Source organism: Propithecus coquereli, unplaced genomic scaffold (genome assembly GCF_000956105.1).
Source record: "Propithecus coquereli isolate 6110/MARCELLA unplaced genomic scaffold, Pcoq_1.0 Scaffold328, whole genome shotgun sequence".
NCBI lineage: Eukaryota > Metazoa > Chordata > Mammalia > Primates > Indriidae > Propithecus > Propithecus coquereli.
In genome coordinates this window covers 769031-787523 of record NW_012148930.1, presented here as the reverse complement: position 1 = coordinate 787523, position 18493 = coordinate 769031, and the positions used below count along the sequence as shown (strand labels likewise).

The window sequence follows — 18493 nt, the reverse complement described above, 5'->3', positions numbered from 1 at the left end:
GCCTCCTGCGTAGCTGGCACTACAGGTGGGAGCCACCATACCTGGCTAGTTTTTCTTTTCTTTCTTTTTTTTTGTAGAGATGGAGTCTCGCTATGTTGCCCAGGCTAGTCTCAGACTCCTGGCCTCAAGTGAGATCCTTCTGTCTCAGTCCCCCAAAGTGCTGGATGACAGGTGTGAGCCACTGCACCTGGCTCCATTTTGAAAAGTTTTTTTTAAGAGTGTTCCAGGGCTCCTTCTCCTCATGTAAACTTCTTTTCTCCAAGGCACCCTCCTCCCTCCTCATCCGCATCCGTTTCCTGCATGGGCAGGATCCCTCACCGCTCTCTAGGCCCCGGAGGATAGAAAACCACAGCCCCCAACCAGCGTGCTGTGGGGACACAGCCTAGAAAGAGGACGCTGGCCCTGGAGATCCGAACTGCACCGTGGCCCACGGACTAACGAGAGTAGTTGAAAAGGATTTCTTTAAAATGCTGAATTATGAAGGAGTATTGATTGTATGGGTAGAAATATCTAGAAGACTACATCTTTTCTCATCTTGACTAAAGCTATAATGTAGAGACATGTTTCAAGTCAACTATTTATTCTGAGTATAGCGCCTTGCCTACTAAATGTACACTTATATTCTCAAATGTTACCTGTTTTTTCTCTTAGAAATAATCTCTCAGAAAGTCAGTAAGAAATTCGTAGAGTCCTACCAAAGCTGAGAAAGTTGAGCTAAACTGGGCTCTTAGCCACACTCACACAAAATAATATTTTAATTGGCTAAGCTAATATTTGATCCAAGTTCATAAAAATTTGAAATCAAATAATTAAATGCAAATACAGTCTTCATCCCAAAGACGATAAGAATGCCTTTAAGCTAATATTTTTAACAAGAACTGTTCCACAGTGCTCTCTTGTAAATTTTATCATACCTGAGGCAGTTTTCCTCATTCGATTAGCTGGAAAGCTGAATTTATCCCGAGGCAAACCAGACATCTAGTACGGGCTAAATTCAACAACTGGAGCTTAAATTTGGCTTAATATATCCCCACTTGGATCTGCCTGTTTAATTCTCTTTCATATGATAACGTTGGTTTATTCATAGTCCTGACCTGCCACCTGAACAAACTGAACCTCATATCTTATTCTAAGAGAATAAGAAAATTTTGCAAAAACCACAAAAGTTTCTGAATGGAAATCAAATACAAACTTATGGCTCCAAAACAGGACGTGACTACAAAAATTGGAGTGAAGAGTTTTCTCTGAGGAAAGGCTGCTTTTTATGAATGTGGATGTTTCATATTCTTTGGGAGCAGATGGTCTTTATAGCAGGATAAGGACTATGACTTTCAAGACCAGCCAGGGCAGCCGCAATTTTGAGTCTCATGTTTGAACTGCTGTGCGCTGCCTACTCTACCAAAAGCTGTGTGCATTTGACCCCTGGTTCAGTCTATTTTACAACACAACTTTATTTGAAGTTTAGGGACAAACCAGGAAATTGCTTTATCCTATACCCCTTTAAATTCTGTTTTCTGGCTCAAAATATTCAATCAATTCCCAGCCAGAGACCTTATTTTTGTCTTTCATTCTCCATGCATTTTAATGTAGTTGCACTCTGATATGATATGCAGAGGTTGATAAAATATATGATCTGTTTCATGATCTTAAAACCCCTTTAGTGTAGCCTTCCTGCCTCATTTTTATCCCTAAGAATTCTGGAAAACAAATCTCAAATTTGCGCCCAGAGGGAAAACAGAATGCTCTGTGCCAGCCGATGTGGTCCCTGACAGCACATGGCCCCAAAACAGGTTTTCCTGAAAATATTCAGATTCCCACGTCACAACAGCAAACATATCATACGTTTTTTCTTCTATTCATTCGACTCAATTTCTTCAATTTTGAATCAAATTATACTTTTTCTAGAGAAAAATTATAAGAGATGAGTTCTATTTTATTTGGAATTGATTATGAATTTGACGAGGTGAGGGGCTTTAAAAGTGCTTGAGAGTCTAATAGCTGGGTTATTGGTACACAGAAAGTGCTCAGTATATTTTCATTGGACTAATTTGCATGTGCTTAATATTCATGGGAGCTTAATACACATTAGCAAGTTCAATAATGCACGCATTGGGCGTCTTTTACGTGTGTGGTGCTGTACTTGTGCTGTGTGGGAAATTGCAGCGTAGGACAGCTCCCTGCCTTCTGAGAGGATGCGGCCTGCTAGAGGAGGCGAGGCAAAGTCAGCAGCCAGAGGGTAAGAAAAGCTTGACCCGGAAGACACGATTGGAAGTATCGGGAGGCTCTTCCAGACAAAAGCAAGGGGGCAGTCTGGTCATAGGAAATAAATTGAAAATACAGTCTTTCATCTGACAAAAGCGAGATGGGTTCCCACTTTGGCCACTGTGCTATGCCAGGGAGGGTGACAATCAACCAGGTGGTCATAGCCCTGTCCTCACCATTGACAGCGACATTGCCGTGTAGCCCTGTGTGACGGGCGGGTGCAACGTGCTATGGAATCACAGCAGGGAGGGGTTCGCGGAGGCTTTCTGGAACCAATGATGTCTACGCTGAGGTCCAGGGGATTAGTGGAAATTATCCAAATAAAGGTTAGGGGAAGAAAGTCGCAGACAGAGGGGCCAGCGCCCTGTCGGCAGTGAGGAAGATGGACCAGAGGCAGAGTCGATAGTGGTGGAATCGAGAGGCGTTAGGAGGCTGTTGAGTAGCAGAGGCTAGTTCCGGTGGTGGCAAAGGACAGATTCAGAACATAACTAGAAAGCAGCTGCGGCAGGACTCGGCTGGACAGGAAAAGGCGGCGAGCAGGAGGAGCGGTGAATGAGTCTGAGTCTCTGGCTTGAGCTCCTCGGTAGACGTTGGGTAACTGGATGGATCCATCTCGTTGCAATAATTGGTATAAGACAGACAGGAGGAGCGGGTTTAGGAAACCGGAGAGACTGAGCTAAGTTGCAGACACCGTGAGTCTGAGATGCCCCCTAGCCGTGTGGGCAGAGATGCCCAGTGAGCAGTTGTATGCGGAACACGTAGTAAAGCTGTGCAGCCGTCAGCACGGGTCGCTGAGCGAGCGGGAAGGTGTCGGACGTTGTCAACTAAAGTGTTCTACACACAGAAAAGTCCAAAGCAGTCGAGAGAATCCGGCAGGCTTGGCACTATAGTCAAAGTCCTATCTGAACCTGTTTCCCAAGAAAGTATAATACATTATGGAGTTTGTGCTTTCTGCTATAAAACAGTTCTACATGAAACAAAAATAAAATCTGCCATGAATTTGGTATGGAAGGATAGCAGCATGCCAAAGGCAAAAAGAGAAAAAAGAAAACAAAAAGATTTTGGTTTAGGGCAAATTTAGGGCCAAATCAAGGAACTTGTTTACATATTTATTGAGCATCTTCTTGTGCTGGGGAGACGGCTGCAAATGAGACCAGCTCTCTGCCGTTGTCGCTTTCATTCTAGTGGGGGTGACAGGCAGTTGTAAAAGTTGATTAGATAAATATACGTGTAATGGAAGGTCCATCAAAAATGAGCAATAGTGAGAATGTGTAGTTTAGTCATACAAGGAGAGAGGAAATACAAGATTCTAGATCATGGCCATCTCTGGGGCATCAGACATTCATTCATGGGAGGGACACCCAGCCTAAAAGGTGCTGGATTCTCAGATGGGTAGTGGACTCACAGGTGCCCATTACATTTAAAAAAATTAATTTTGGTAAAATACAACATAAAACTTACCATCTTAACCATTTTTTACATAGGTTTTTATTTTACGAGGCAATCTTATTTTTTAGAGCAGTTTTAGGTTCACAGCAAAATTGAGCATGTGGTATAGAGATTTCCTGTACGTCCTTGCCGGACACGTGCATGGCCTCTCCCACCAGAGCGGCGCTTTGTTACAGTCGTTGAAACGGCACTGCTTCCACCATTCCCATCCAGCGTATTAGGGTTCTCTCTTGGGTTTGTATGATACAAATGCACAATGACGTGTGTCCGCCTGTGTAGTGTCTTACAGTGTAGAGTCACTGCCCTGGAATCTGCCTGTTCCTCCTTCCCTCCACTCAGGCACTGGCAACCTCTGACCTTTCTGTCGTCTCCGTTGTCTTTTCCAGAACGTCCTACAGTTGGAATCATACACTATAGGGCCTTTTCAAGCTGGCTTCTTTCATTGAGCAATGCACGTTTAAGGTTCCTCCATGTTTTGCTCATTTCTTTTTAGCGTTGAATAATATTCCACTGTCTGGATGTACCACAGTTTATTTATCCTTTCACCTACTAAAGGACAGCTTAGTTGCTTCCTAAATTAGTTTAGGTAATTATTAATTAATCTGCCATTAACATCTATATGCAGGGTTTTGTATGGACATACATTTTCTTCTTAACACTATTAAACTGTATGTTTAAAATTGGTTAAGTTCATTTACACTGTTTACAACCAATCTCCCAAATTCTTTTTATCTTGCAAAACTGAAACCCTGTACCCATTAAACAGCACCCCCTATTCCCCCTCCCTGGCAACGAGCACTCTGCGAATTTGACAATTCTAGGTACCTCGTGTAATTGGAATCATGAGTGTTTGCGACTGGCTTATCTCACTTAGCATAATGTCTTCAAGATTCATCCACAGTAGCAGGTGTCAGAATTTCCCTTCTTTTTAAGGCAGAAACGGTATATTCCATTGCACGTATACATCACATTTTATTTCTTTATTCATCCATCCACTGATGGACACAGGTTGCTTCCACCTTTTGGCTGTTGTGAATAATGGTGGGAGAGGGGACAGAGTAATTTGGGAGTGACTACACTTTAGAAAGGGTAGTCAGCAAAGGCTTCATTGAGAAGGTGACTAAAGTAAAGTGAGGGAGTAAGTCCTACACAGTAGGGAAGAACCATCCAGAATGAGAAGACAGCAAAGATCCTGAGGCAGAAACAAGCTTGGTGTATTGAAGCAGCAGCAAGACAGACCAGTGCATCCAGGCAGGAGTGAGTGAGGCAAAGAGCTGGGCTCTCAGGGTTAGACTGTGATAGGGGGTTACTGCTTTATTCTGAAAGGAAATGTATATAAATGCATGAAATATTGTCTCAGTTGAAGTATTTAAGTGATGCCATTTGTATTCTATGTCCTCACAGCAAAGATGTCTGCCGTGTTGTAGCACGTAGGAGCTGGCCTTGAAATTCCTACAAGCTTTGCTTTTGTACGTCCAGAAGCCACATTGCTCCTTGTGAAAGAGGTGGGGTGTACATGAATTCAGTTGCCATTTTCCTATGGCACGCTGTGCTGAATCAGCTGTATACTAAGCAAAGTTTGAAAGAATTCCTAATTCAATCTTGAGGAATTGAAGTACCATACAGTTAAGCAGGTGATGGATTAATGTAGAGCAATGCTTGTGCCTGTTTGCTAACAATGAGAATCAGTGTCTTCCTTGCAAAACTCTGATTCGTGATCACACAGATGCAGGATATTAGGGCTGTGGATGCCAACAGAGCTCTTCACGTCCAGCCCTTGCTATTCCCAGCGTAGTGGCATGCCCACGATCTCGGTGACCTCACACTCAGACAGAGACAGCACTAAGACAAGAAATTAAGGCATTTCATTAGTGAGGCTGTTCTTTTCCATTGGGAAAGAACTCTTCTGCCTCTCGGGATTGTGTATTTTGAGCACAAAAGGGCAGGTGATGTTCTTTATGCAGCAGTAGCTCCTGAGCCCTGGCTTTGCTGGGCATCATGCTAGACACTAGATGCTAGACACTAGATGAGTGGCATTTTGTGCAGAGTGCCATGTCTACCTTGGGGAAATTGTGTTCTGTTTTATGAATTTTGAAGCCAGAGTCTTTAACTGAAACTTAAGATTTGGTCATGTTTTTTAAATGTTCTTTGAGATAAAGATTGTTTTGGCCATGAAACTTCATGGTGGGGAAAGTGATCAGATTGCTGTTTGGGAAGATCACCTTCCAGCCGTGGACTGGGAGCAAATGTAATCTCCAAAATTTTATTGGTAAAATTATAAGAAAAATAATGCCTTGTGAAGTATGTAATACTTGTACATTTTTAAAAAGTTTATTCATATTTGAGGCATCACTTTACTTTTAAGTAGTCCTAAGAAATAAGAGTTGTTTCTCAACAGGGCTCCGTGACGGCCCGGTCAGACCACCGTGCTCTCTGGTACTGGGCCACCAAACGAAATGGCTTTTGATCAGTGGGACCCTTCTTTCCTAAACCCTGTATACAGTAACAAAAAAAAGGCACAAGTGGAGAAACTCTTATTTCTCAGCCCTGGCACCCGTATGGTGCAAGTGGAAAGGGGTGAGGATTGCCCAGCGCCAGGCTGTGCTCAGTCGTGACTGTCCTTTATGATTATGATCTGTGGCATTTAAGGTGCTAAAACTCCAAAATCATCAAAGACCATTCACATTTTACAAACGGAGCTGTTAGATTAGCCAGCACATCCCGTTCTCCAACTCCAGCAAGTGGCAGAAACTCACAGGCTTGGACATGGGGGAAAAGCTCTAAGATGGTAAACTTACGAGCCTTACAGGGTTCAGTTCCAGCCCTGCCAGAGAGAAGCCCTGTGGTGGGTGAGTTAAGGGCTTTAGTCCTCTACATAAATTCAAGATCTGCTTCTGACTAGCATTAAAACTCTGGATAAGTTACTGAACCCCTGTAAGCCTCAGTTTTTTAATCTGGAGAATAGGACTAATGCTACCTTCCCCATAAAATTCTTAAGAGGATTAAATGAGAAAACATGTAAAAAAAAAATACTTGGCACAGCAGTTAGTGTTTGTGCCTCCCTCCTCCTAACTATGAGATCTTGGGAAAGCCATTTAACCTCGAGTCTTAATTTCGTAATACCTGTAACGCTTCTTACAAGTTAGCCTTCTCCAGAATCCCACCCCTAGGCACGTTCTCCATTTTCACTGACTGCTGGGGTGTCGCCCATCACCTGCACATGGATAAGAATCCCACCGAGACCTCCCACCCAGGCCTGAACGTCTTTCCTGTGCCCCATTGCTCTTCCTCCTTTTCCCTGAGTGACAGCCATCACCTTTCTCCTGTAACAGACACCCGGAAGCCATACAGAACTCCTCTCTCTGTCTCAGAAGCTGGCCGTTTCCGTCTTTGCTGAAACCACTCAGTGCTTCTGCATTGCTTTCAGAATAAAATCCAGACATGCAACACCTTCACAGTCTTAAACCTCATGGCCCAGCCTATCCTGCCTGCTCTCCTTCTCTGCGTCTCTCTGATGCATCTTTCCCACTTCCCAGGTGTCCCTCTTTGTCAGGTGCCATCCTGTGTGGCACCCACTGTGTGTATCACACCGAATGAGCTACTTGACACAGAGTCTTTTTTTAAATTTCTGTATCTAGTCCAGGGGTCTCAGAGTGAATGAATTCACACATTGTGTATACATGAATGGTACATATGCTTTTTGTACACAGCTCCTGCCAAGGGTTGCATTTTCTCATTGCGAATTGGCATATGAAGGCACCGAATTGCATGTTCTAGTTGGTTAAAAAAAACAGCTATTGGGTTAATAAGCATCTACACACACAACTATGTTGTTAGGGAACTTATGGGGACAAATTGGAAATCTTGAGTTTCAGGTTTTGCTGGAAACTGGGGACGGAGTCTAAGTTTAGGCATCAGCACCAAAAGTCTCCTGCCCTCCCACCCCAAACAGCCCTGAACCCGTTTTAAAATGAGCTTTGGAGAGTAACATGTCAGTTCTTTTCAATTGAACAATCTCCACATTATTTGTGCAAATTATTCAAATGTAGCCCTTTTCAGAAAATTTTTCTTTCTCCTTCTCTGGTTTATCAAAGGAAAGGGCCTTCTGAGGACAAATTGTGTGGCAATTTGTCATCTCTCCAAAAGCCTCAAGGAGAAAAATATTCTCTAGGTACAAAATGGTACTTCTTTTTCCCACTTGTGGAAAACTAACAAAGATGATTATCCTTTCAGCAAAACACAACACACTCCATTCAAGCCTCACACCCATCTCGGGGAAGATGTGAACAGGAAGGTTTACACACTGCACTGCTGTGGCAGTTCCCAGGGAGGCAGAGAGAAGCATCTTCAGAGACTGACTGGAAGTCAGCACTGTAATGTATTCAAGAAGACCTAAGGGTTTACTTTCCAATAAGGATGGAAAAAATCTGAGCACCCCACTGTGAGCTTATCGTAATTCTGCTTCATATAAAAAGTTGGTAATTAGTCCCTGAGTGAATAAAGCAGAATAGATAAGAGATTGATACTAAGAGGAGAAGCACAAAATGCTCTTGCCAGTCATCAAAATTTAAAGGCTATAGAGAAAGGGTTGGGATGACTCTGTCTGTTTACATACAATTTCCAACTCAGAATTTGTAATGATAGGGTTCATTAACTAGTGTTTTGAAATTGTATTAAAATGAAGCTTATATAAATTTCAAAGGAACTCACAGAGTGCCAAATGCCGGGGACTTTGAGATCCAGCTTAAAATGCCTCAGAAGAACTGGTGGGGATTTCAGTCTCATAACAATGTCTGTTCCTCCAGCTGGGGGTGGGGAGGCTTGTGAAAATCCAGATGTGATGCAAAGCTGTTTAATATGGGAAACAAACAGCAAATGTCAAAAATATGTATTTCTGGAGTTCTCAGAACAAATAATCATATGTCTGGATTTTGTTTTCTAATTAATTTAATATCAATTCATTTGTGAATTCCTGGTATTACAAACTCCTCCTACTATAGATGAGCTAAGACTCCCAAGTATGCCAGCTGCTACTCCTTACTTAATGTGGAATAAGGCTGATTTTTATATGGAGGGACCTCCCAGAGAAAATGATTAAGATTTTAAATTTGTTTAAATGGAATTCACATATAAACTAATTCCATGAGTATTTCAGGAACACATTTTTTGACTCTTCTAAAAAAATAAACACAAGTGAACCACATAAAAAGAAAATTCCAAGTCTTCTGAGGGGTGTGGTATCATCTGCATTTTTACACTTACCTTCTCCCGTGCTTGTACATCCTTGTGAACGAGCCCATCGTGCAAAAACCAAGGTCTACCCCGTCAGGCCAAGAGTCCCAGGATGCCAGGGACTGATTCCAAGCCCAGGGAAAGCGTAGGTATATTTCCTTTAAAACAAAACTGACCAGTGAAAATTGTCGTTTGCAAAACATGTAAATTAGGACTTGATTATTGAGATCATGAAAGGATGTACCACAGGATTGTTTTGAATAGAAAACACTATTACATTTAAAGTATCTTATTTCAGGGAAAGATCTATTATATAGATCTCAAATATTTGGAAATAAGTTTCTAATTAGAAAAAGGTAATTGGCTTTATAAGATGTCATTTCACAATTATATCAATCTCAGGCAAATACACCAACAAAGTAAAGCCAAGAGTAGAGTATCTGGTGTGTTTTCAGGGAATGCCTTGACGGATGTGTATTCTCACGTCAAGGAGCTTGCAGTCTATGTAGAGAAATAAACAGTCACATAGACAGAGACAGACAGTAGTGCGATGATCCAGCAACTAAATGGTCAGTAAATAAGAGTAATTCAATCTAAACGTCTTCCCTTTTTTAAAACTTTTAGCCTAAATATCAGAACCGTCACCATAGGTACAGACATAGAAACAGAATAGACATTCAGCAAATAAGTATCTTTGTGGCGATCAGCAGCGTAAGTTTTGTTATATTTAGTGATGAATTCATTAAAATAGCTTAGTCTTGCAAATTCAATTCTGATGAGTTTTTTGAGAAAAATTGTGTATTTGGCCATAGTACAGGAAATCTGTATCTTTTCGTGCCAAAAGGAAAATGGCCCACCTTTTCCAACTTGGGACCAGGATTCCTAGAAATTATCCAGGGAATGCTGAGCTCGAGATTTTAAATGATCCTCCAATCCTAAGTGGGTAAACCAGAACTTTTCTTAACAGAGTGGCATAATTTATCACAATGTTAAAACTAGTTCCCCAAAAATACATTTATCAAAAAAAGAAAGCTTCAAAAACAACTTTCTAAAGAGACTATTTTTCATTTATCTTACATTTTAGGCTATGCATATTTCTACATATCCTCCCCATTAATCTCTATGACTACTGTTGGCTTTTCTCACTGTGTATCTCTCACTGTAGCATAAAATAATACTCCAAATTTTTTATAGCTATGTTTAAATCATTAGCACACAACAGTGATGTGGATTTTTCTATTGTGTACCAAGTTACAACCTATCACATGTTTTTCTGATAGTTCAAAACTATAAAACGTGAACAAAGTGCAACTCTGGATTCATAGTCATAAATATTTTAAGTAATTTAAAATCATTTTAAAATATTTTAAATAACATAGGTGGAAAATGCCTTATTTACTGTAAAGTACCACTTGTATAAAAAATATCCAGAGGACATCAAATTGGCTGCCAATTTAAATGCCATGAGAAGACGCACGGCTCCTAACAGAGTACTGTTTGTAAGATTCATCAATAAATAATCAAATATTTTTTGAGTCTCCCATCTCATTTTGAAATAGATGTAGCATCCAACTCTCACACTACATATCCATTTTGGTACTCATTCCTCACTGTTTTCAATTTGGGTCAGAGACTTGGGGACACAAAAGGGAGGCATATTTAAGGCAAACTTAGGGCCCAAATGTAAACACTGAAATCATCCTGAACACATTTCAGCAGGAAATATATGGCAGTCTTGTAAAACCATTTAGAAATAACAAAATGGACACACACGTGTGTATTTTATGTGAAACGGTACATAGTGCTGAAAATGTTGGCTCTGAGTTACCATGGTAACCATTAACTGAGTTTAGCCTTTTTACTATGTGGTTTCTCTATTTATTTTTGTCCAATTAGAAAATAGAGGGGAGGGTGGCTGTATCTGTTTATTTTCTGAGCACGGGTGTATGCAAATACACATCTGTATATTTTTTCCAGAGGCTTCTATATGGATACTGTATAAAAGTTGTACAGTTAACATAAATAAACCCCAGAAGAGAAATTCTAACCTACCATTGTCTCTGGGCGTATTTGTACGTCAGTCTGTCTTTTCTGATTCCGTGTTTCTCTCTCATTCAGTATTTATAAGGACCCTCTAGGGCAGATGTCTTAGAACAGCTGGATGATCACCAGGAGTTAGGGGGAGCGAGATGCCGGCGTTCGTCGTCTTTATAGGAGTCGTCTTTATAGGAGTGACCCAGGACTAGAAGAAAAAAGAACACGAAGTGTCAGACTTCAGAAACGCCATTCAGGTTAAAGGGCACCGACCATCCTGGCCTGTATTCTGCCTAAAGGACAGGCTTTCATTTGATAAAGATCATTAGTCACCGAGATATATATTTTAGAGAGTTCCCAGCAGCGCAGATTCCGTTGGCAGTCACTGGAGTGTACCAGATGGTTCATTAGCATAGGCTAGACAAGTCAAAGGCTTTCAGAATCATTTAGAAAATGTCAAACAGAAACAAGAACCCTGTCACTTTTTATTAGAATTAACTACATCATACCCTGGACACAGATTTCACCTTGGGTCAGAAAAATTAATACAGAATTATATGAATTGTGTAATATACTGGGTTAAGATAGGTCTTTCTCCAGGGACTCATTTGCTAGCAATATATTATGATCCCTCTACTTTAGGAATCCTCAAACCTTTCCTTTTGCAAGCTATGAAAAGAGTTGACCTTGCTCAAAATCCATTGGTGTCTAATTGATTTGAGGTACACGCAGAATTTCAACAAGACATTCTTCTAAATCTCTTTTGTGATCGTTTTCCCAGGAAGCTTGGCGAGTGGGGCTTGCCGAATATTCAGCAGCATGTAAAGTATGCTTTATGTCAAAAGGAAAAGGCATCCATTCATGGAACACACTGCTTTAGTAAACAGGAAGTAAAATGCCATTGACATATTGTTGCTTTTTTTTTTAATGCAGATGTCAAAAACCTTGAGAACTTCCAGCTGGTAGAAGGTGTGCAGGAACAAGTCAACGCCGCCCTGTTGGACTACACCATGTGCAACTACCCGCAGCAAACAGAGAAATTTGGGCAGCTGCTGCTTCGACTACCCGAAATCCGGGCCATCAGCATGCAGGCTGAAGAATACCTCTACTACAAGCACCTGAACGGAGACGTGCCCTATAACAACCTTCTCATCGAAATGCTGCACGCGAAACGAGCATAAGCCACAGCCCCCAGGAGCTCTGCTTTCAACACAAAAAGAGACTTTGCGGGGGGCGGGGAGGGGAAGAACAGGAAGAAAAAAAGTACACTGAACTGCTCCGAGCATCACTAATTAAGAAACTTGGTTTAAGGATATTGAATTTAAAACGGCATAATAATCAAATACTTAATGGCAAATAAATGATGTATCAGGGTATTTGTACTGCAAACTGTGAATCAAAGGCTTCACATCCCCAAAGGATTCCACATGAAAGACATTGTAACGGAGTGGACCGAACTCATAGATGGACACCAACACTATTACCAGAATAAAAATGGACACAACAGTTCTCGTGTATTTAAACTGATCTCCGCTATGAAGAAATTTAGGAACTGATCTGTGTTGTTAATTGGGCTTAAACACTGGGGGAGCTAAGCTTACAGAATTCCTCCATGTGAAGCTGAACTGAAACAATTCTCGAGAAGGCATCAGCTGTACCTGCAGCAGCCCCTCCCTCTTCCTCCGCACCTTCTGCCCCGATCGCGAAATCTGTGCTGGAGACCTGTGCTCAGCCGCACCCATAGTAGCTCCACCGAATCGTGAAAAGCCTAATTTTCAACGTCTGTGTCTTAGACCTGCAAACAGCTAATAAGAACAGTCTATTACTATGTTAGCTTGCCATTTTAAGTACGTTCTGAAGTTTGTTTTGTCACGTGTTCATAAGGTTAAAAAAGAAAAAAAGCAGGCAGTGTCCCTCTTCTGTCTTACACAAGCATTAATCTGTATAAAGGGAAATGACTACAGACTTTCAAAGCAAATGCTCCGTAGCTAAAGCAAGTCAGACCTTATTTCTGCTGCTGTTGCTGAAGTGTGGCTTTGGCATTTTTGGATTCCATAAACATTTCTAGCAGAACGGCTTATTAGGATACATCAGTCTTTTAACCATCCAGGTTTGTAGTTCGTTTAAAAATAAAACATTAAGCCTATTTTGCTGGGATGTCAGATAGCCACAGTTCTGAACAGTTGAAAACAAAATCCAAGCATGTTAAACCGTGCAAAAGGAAAAGAAGGGATGCGCTAATGAATTGATTGACTCAAGGTTCATTCTTGCTGTAATTAGACATCCCCTAAACTTGGGATGTAAACGGTGATTTTTACATATGGCCTGGAAAAAACGTTAAAGTAATTCAGTTCTTCCCCGAAGGGAAAAGGAAGAGAGTGATACTGACCTTTCTAAGTCATAGACCAAAGTCTGCTGTAGAACAAATTTTGGAGGACAAAGAATTGCAAACAAATTCTCCAAACGACTCTATCAGTATTATTAACATGCAACGCCACAGGTATGAAAGTCTTGCCTTATTTCACAACTCTAGAAGGTAGCTGTGCAGATGTGGATCAACATTTGTTTAAAATAAAGTATTAATACTTCAAAGTCAAATAAAATATAGTGTTTACATTCTTTAGGTCCTGGGGTGGGGAGGGGGGAACCGTGATATTACAAAATAGCAAAAGCAGTAATTCCCTTAATGTTATTTTTCTGATTGGTAATTATTTTTTAACAGTACTTAATCATTGTATGTCGTGAGACACTAAAATCAAAAACGGAAATCTCATTTAGACTTTAATTTTTTTGAGATTATCGGCGGCACAATCACTTGTAGAAACTGTAAAAAATAAGAGTATCTCCTAGTCCCTTAATTTTTTCATAAATATTTCTGGCTTTTAAATAGTTTATTTATATTGTATATCATAGTTTCAACTGTAGACAATTATGATGCTAATTTATTGTTCCTTGGTTTCACCTTTGTAAAAGATATAGCCAAGACCGAAGAAACCAAATATATGTGTTTACTGTAGCATGTCTTCAAGTTAGTGGAACATAGTTCAGGGACATAGAAGGGTCTTAACGAATTAAAATCATTCACTTGATTAAATGTCTGTAAATCTTCTTAATTCTGACTGTAGTTTATTTAATATCTATTGTAAAATATGTGACTTGTAGCTTCCTCTGTTTTCAAGTGAAAGGTGGAGTCTTACCTGGTTTTGTTTCCCAAGCATTGTAAGTTGTATACCAAAGATATTAGTTATTACTTCTGTGTGTACAAAAAGGATTATTTTATTATTTTTGTTAATCACCTCTAATACTCGTCCACATGAAGGGTACACATTAGCTAAGCTGGGCGTCGACTCTTGCGGAATCTCAGTCCCCTGTGTTATTTTCATGGCTCGAAAGACAACGAAGAATCGCTGATCAGAGCTCACACCCAGAGCATTACAGAGATTGGCAGCAGCATTCCCGCCCCGGTTAAAAGCCAAGACGGCTAGAAGACAAGCGATGAGGAACGGTGTTGCCGATAGTTAGTGAAACGGTTCCATCATACGTGTGTAACGTGGGTGGAGACGGTTACACAATTTGAAGGATAGTTATTTGGAGGGTCTTTAACATTGCAAAAAAAACCCCAAATACATTGATTCAGGTTTTGTTTTGTTTTAGCATTGGGGTCTCTCTTGTTGCCAGGGCTAAAGTGCAGTGGCATCATCATAGCTCACAGCAACCTCAAACTCCTGGACTCAAGTGATCCTCCTGCCTCAGCCTCCCAATTAGCCGAAAGTACAGGCGTGTGCCACTGTGCCTGGCTGGCTACACTGATTCTTAAAATCCATGCTTTATTTTAAATGTACAGTACTCCCCACTGAATATTAAACCTAAAACATGTCGCGTATTGGTATGTTGTTAACCTAGTAGGTTATACCATGAGAACAGCTAAAAAGCAACACAGTGAGTTACATCCACACTGCTGGTGACACTGAGGACAGGAGCTGATAAGCAAGGATGCACCACAGCCAGCATCTGGCCCACCCAAAGTTGACAAGTGAAATTTCTTTCATGTTAATTGTTAGCCAGTTTGTAACCTGACATTTACTGAGCGACTGCCTTACCGACGACAGGACTTATTAGTAAAAGCAGACTCAAATATGAAGGTTTTTGGCTTAGCTCGGTTGATTATAGTTGGTGTGTGTTTGTGAACACACAATCTGTAACATCTGAATATTTGTATCACAGATCTCAGCTGCCTTGGATTTGAATCCATGCAATGTTTAGGGTGCGAAGTTGGTGACTTGATGTTTTCTTACTGTATCAGTGAAATACATATTGTCATGTCAGTTCTTGCCAGGAATTTCTCAACAAAATGGAAATTTTTTTTTTCAGTATTTCAATAAATATTGATATGCCCAGCCTGACCATTTTTAAAAGTTTTTATGTTGTCCTCATTCTAGTAGATACTGAAGCTTCTAAGTAATTAAGATACTTGACTAGGAATGGAATGGAAAAAAAAACTCCACAAGAATAGATACTTTTCCTTCTCTAGATCTTTTCTTTTCTTCATCTTTGTTTTTTTTTTTTTTGTTTTTTTTTTTATGAGATGGAGTCTTGATATGTTGCCCAGCCTGGTCTTCAACTGCTGGACTCAAGCGATCCTCCTGTCTCAGCCTCCCGAGTAGCTGGGACCACAGATGCACACACACCACTGTGCCTGCCCCCTCTAGATGTTTCCTAAAGTGGTCTGTTGTCCTTCCATGGACACCTGAAGCATTGAACTAATTCTGCACATCATCTCTATACACTAAATAAAGCATTTTATGTCATTTACCATTATAACAGATTGGGAGAAAAATCTGAACGTTATCTAACATTTTTGTAGAGCTTACAGTGCCCTGGCAACTTTCCTAGGTGCTTTATTAGTTCACTTGATCCTCACAATAGCTCCATGAGACATTATTATTCTCATCTTAAAGCTCCTTGGGCAAAGCCCTATACTAGTCGGAGGAGGAGTCGTGGATTGACACCAGGCAGTTTGACTCCAGGATCGATGCTCCTGAACACTGTCCCATTCTGTCTCTAAACCAGGATGACACTTAGGATTTACTTCAAAAGGCAAAAATACTAGAAGTCAGGCATCACGTCACCATGAAGTGCACAAGTATTTATCAATAACTCAGAAACATAAAAGCCTTTACACTTTCTAGAGTTTAACCCTAAAAAGTAAGGTGCCAGCGTTCTAGAAATCAGCCTCCTTTTGTACTATTGTGCCTTTAGAGATGTTTAAGACAACAAAATAACAACAAAATCCATTCTGGAAATTAATAAAACTTCTATCACAAAATAGTACGAGAGCCCCAAACACTTAACAGCGCTTGCGAAACACCGTGGTCAAGCCTCCCCTCGTCGCGTTCTCCCTTCCCACTGTACCCAGCCAAGATAAGCAGCAGGTGTCCGTCCCTTGCTGAGCAGCCACTGACTGTCCCCAGGTTCCCACAGAAAGATACCAAGGAGTCGGGCCCAAAACATTGCACTTAGGGTCTAGTAGATTGTGGAACTAAGATTTTTAAGCAACTGAATAGTGGCCTACAAAACACATCTCCCCTTTCTATCTCTCACTAGAAAGAGCTTTTTAAATTATTCTTGCAGCCATTCCATGAACTATGAAAAAATATATTCATATTTAATTGAACTATAACTTACATACAGAAAAGTGTGCAGTTTGATGAATTTTCACGTATGTCCACACCCCATTAATTATCACAGTGATCAAGAGGAAGCACATATATTTTTTTAAATGTTTTATGTAAGTAGTTATATATTTTTTAAAGGTGGAGAGAGAGTTTCCAAAGCCCAATCTGGCAGCTGGCAGAGGTCGTCCTGGTGAGAGCAGAGGCCTCCCTCCCATCACGTAGAACAACATGCATCGAGTTGCTAAATCCATCAGCTTGAGGCCGCCTCTGAGAAAGAAAATGCCCGTGCCGACGCGCATTGCATTGTTATATTTGATATTCAAGATAACTCTGAAGAGGTTTGCACCTTTAACTAAGTTTGACATTCAGTTTGAAGCCATCTCTGATGTATATTTTTATAAGAAACATGTGGAAGGTTTGTTCACCATAACACAGGTCAAAATGCTACAATACTTAGTGATTCTGACGTTTCGCTGGGATAATAAAGACCAATTTTCCTTAACGCTGAACAGGACGTATATACTTTAGTCGCTGAATATAAATATTCTTGCAATACTTTATTACTGTTTCTCACAGGCATTTATGTTAAGAGAGGAATTAATAATTCAGTGACTGGTAACAGGCTGTGATTGTGGTTTTATTTGTAGAAAAGCTAAGAACCGATCAATGAAACGTTGTATGTTTGTTGCTAGAAAAGAAAGGGGCAGAAATGGGGTGAAGTTAGACTAAGCGCTGAGTAGTCCTGCAGTGAGTTTGAAAGTGAACTATGGAGAAAAGAGGAGGCTTTGAGGGTGCCGGGCCCTGCCCGCTCCGCCATGAGCGATGCCAGTGTGGGTCAGACCCGCGGCTGCCCCAGGAGGCACCGGGGAACCGGGGCCGGGCCCCTCGGGACACCAGGTCAGATCTGAGACTGTCCCCAGGACCACGTTGGTCAGAGCCAACGTCCTTCCTCCAGATGCGTGTCTGACTCTTCGACCGCGTGGTGCACCCGCCCGCTCCTGGCCCTGTGTGTGGCGGGCCGGGACCTCGCCCCGGGAGGTGAAGCCCAGCCCAGGGAGCCGGGACCGGGCCAGGGCCTCCCGGCACTTCAGCGACAGGAGTTGAAGCCCCCCGGATTCTCCACCACCACGAGCACCTCCTGCCCAGGGCACCCCACCGGCTTTACCTCCCGCACCGCTCTCTTCCCACGTGGCCTTGGGATCCAGCTCTCACCAGCTGCTTTTCCTCCTCTTCTCTCCGGTCGGGGTCGGTCCTCTCCGTCCCTCCCTGCAGCTTCCCATCGGCCCACGGCCTGGCCTTACGCAGCGGCCTCCAGACTGGTCTCCTGCCGTCAGTCCTGACACCCTCCAGACCTCCCTGCTAGCTGCGGCCAGAGCGTTCTTCCTCCCCCAGAGCTGATCCTGTCATTCCCTCACTTACGGTCCTCTGATGCCAGCTGTCCTGGGAGAAAGTCCCCTACTTAACATGGCATCCGGCCCTTTTCCGACGTAGCCTCTGCCTCCTTCTCAGCCTCCGCTTCCAGCCCTCTCCACACCCGCCCGTGCGCTCAGCACACCCTGAGCACGGCTGCTCCTTCCTGCTTCTGTGCTTCCGTGCACACTGTTCCCTAGTGGCCTGGAAAGTTCAAACCACACTCGGGGAAACTGAGCCCAAGAGGCTGGCCCTCCCCATCTAGCACACACCCACTGTCTGGGCCCCAGACCTCTGATGTGCATGGCACTCGGGTCTCCTTGTCTTGGCTTCCCAGGGCGGCCCCTCTAAACTGTGAGCACAGGAAGGACAAAGACAATGACTCAGTCATTTCTAAGCCACTGGCCCAGTGCCTGGCACAGAGCAGGCGC

General features: G+C 42.1%; 1 protein-coding gene across 2 annotated transcripts in view; it reads left to right on the top strand.

Annotated features, from left to right (window-relative positions):
- The window catches only part of NR5A2 (nuclear receptor subfamily 5, group A, member 2), a 123673-nt gene extending 110098 nt beyond the window's left edge, over positions 1-13575 (top strand). For both annotated transcript variants that reach the window (XM_012650475.1, XM_012650476.1), the window contains exon 7: positions 11911-13575. In XM_012650475.1, coding sequence (XP_012505929.1) covers positions 11911-12158 — 248 coding nt within the window. In that variant the 3' untranslated portion in view covers positions 12159-13575. The remainder of the gene's footprint in view (positions 1-11910) is intronic.
- The last annotated feature ends 4918 nt before the right edge of the window (positions 13576-18493 follow it).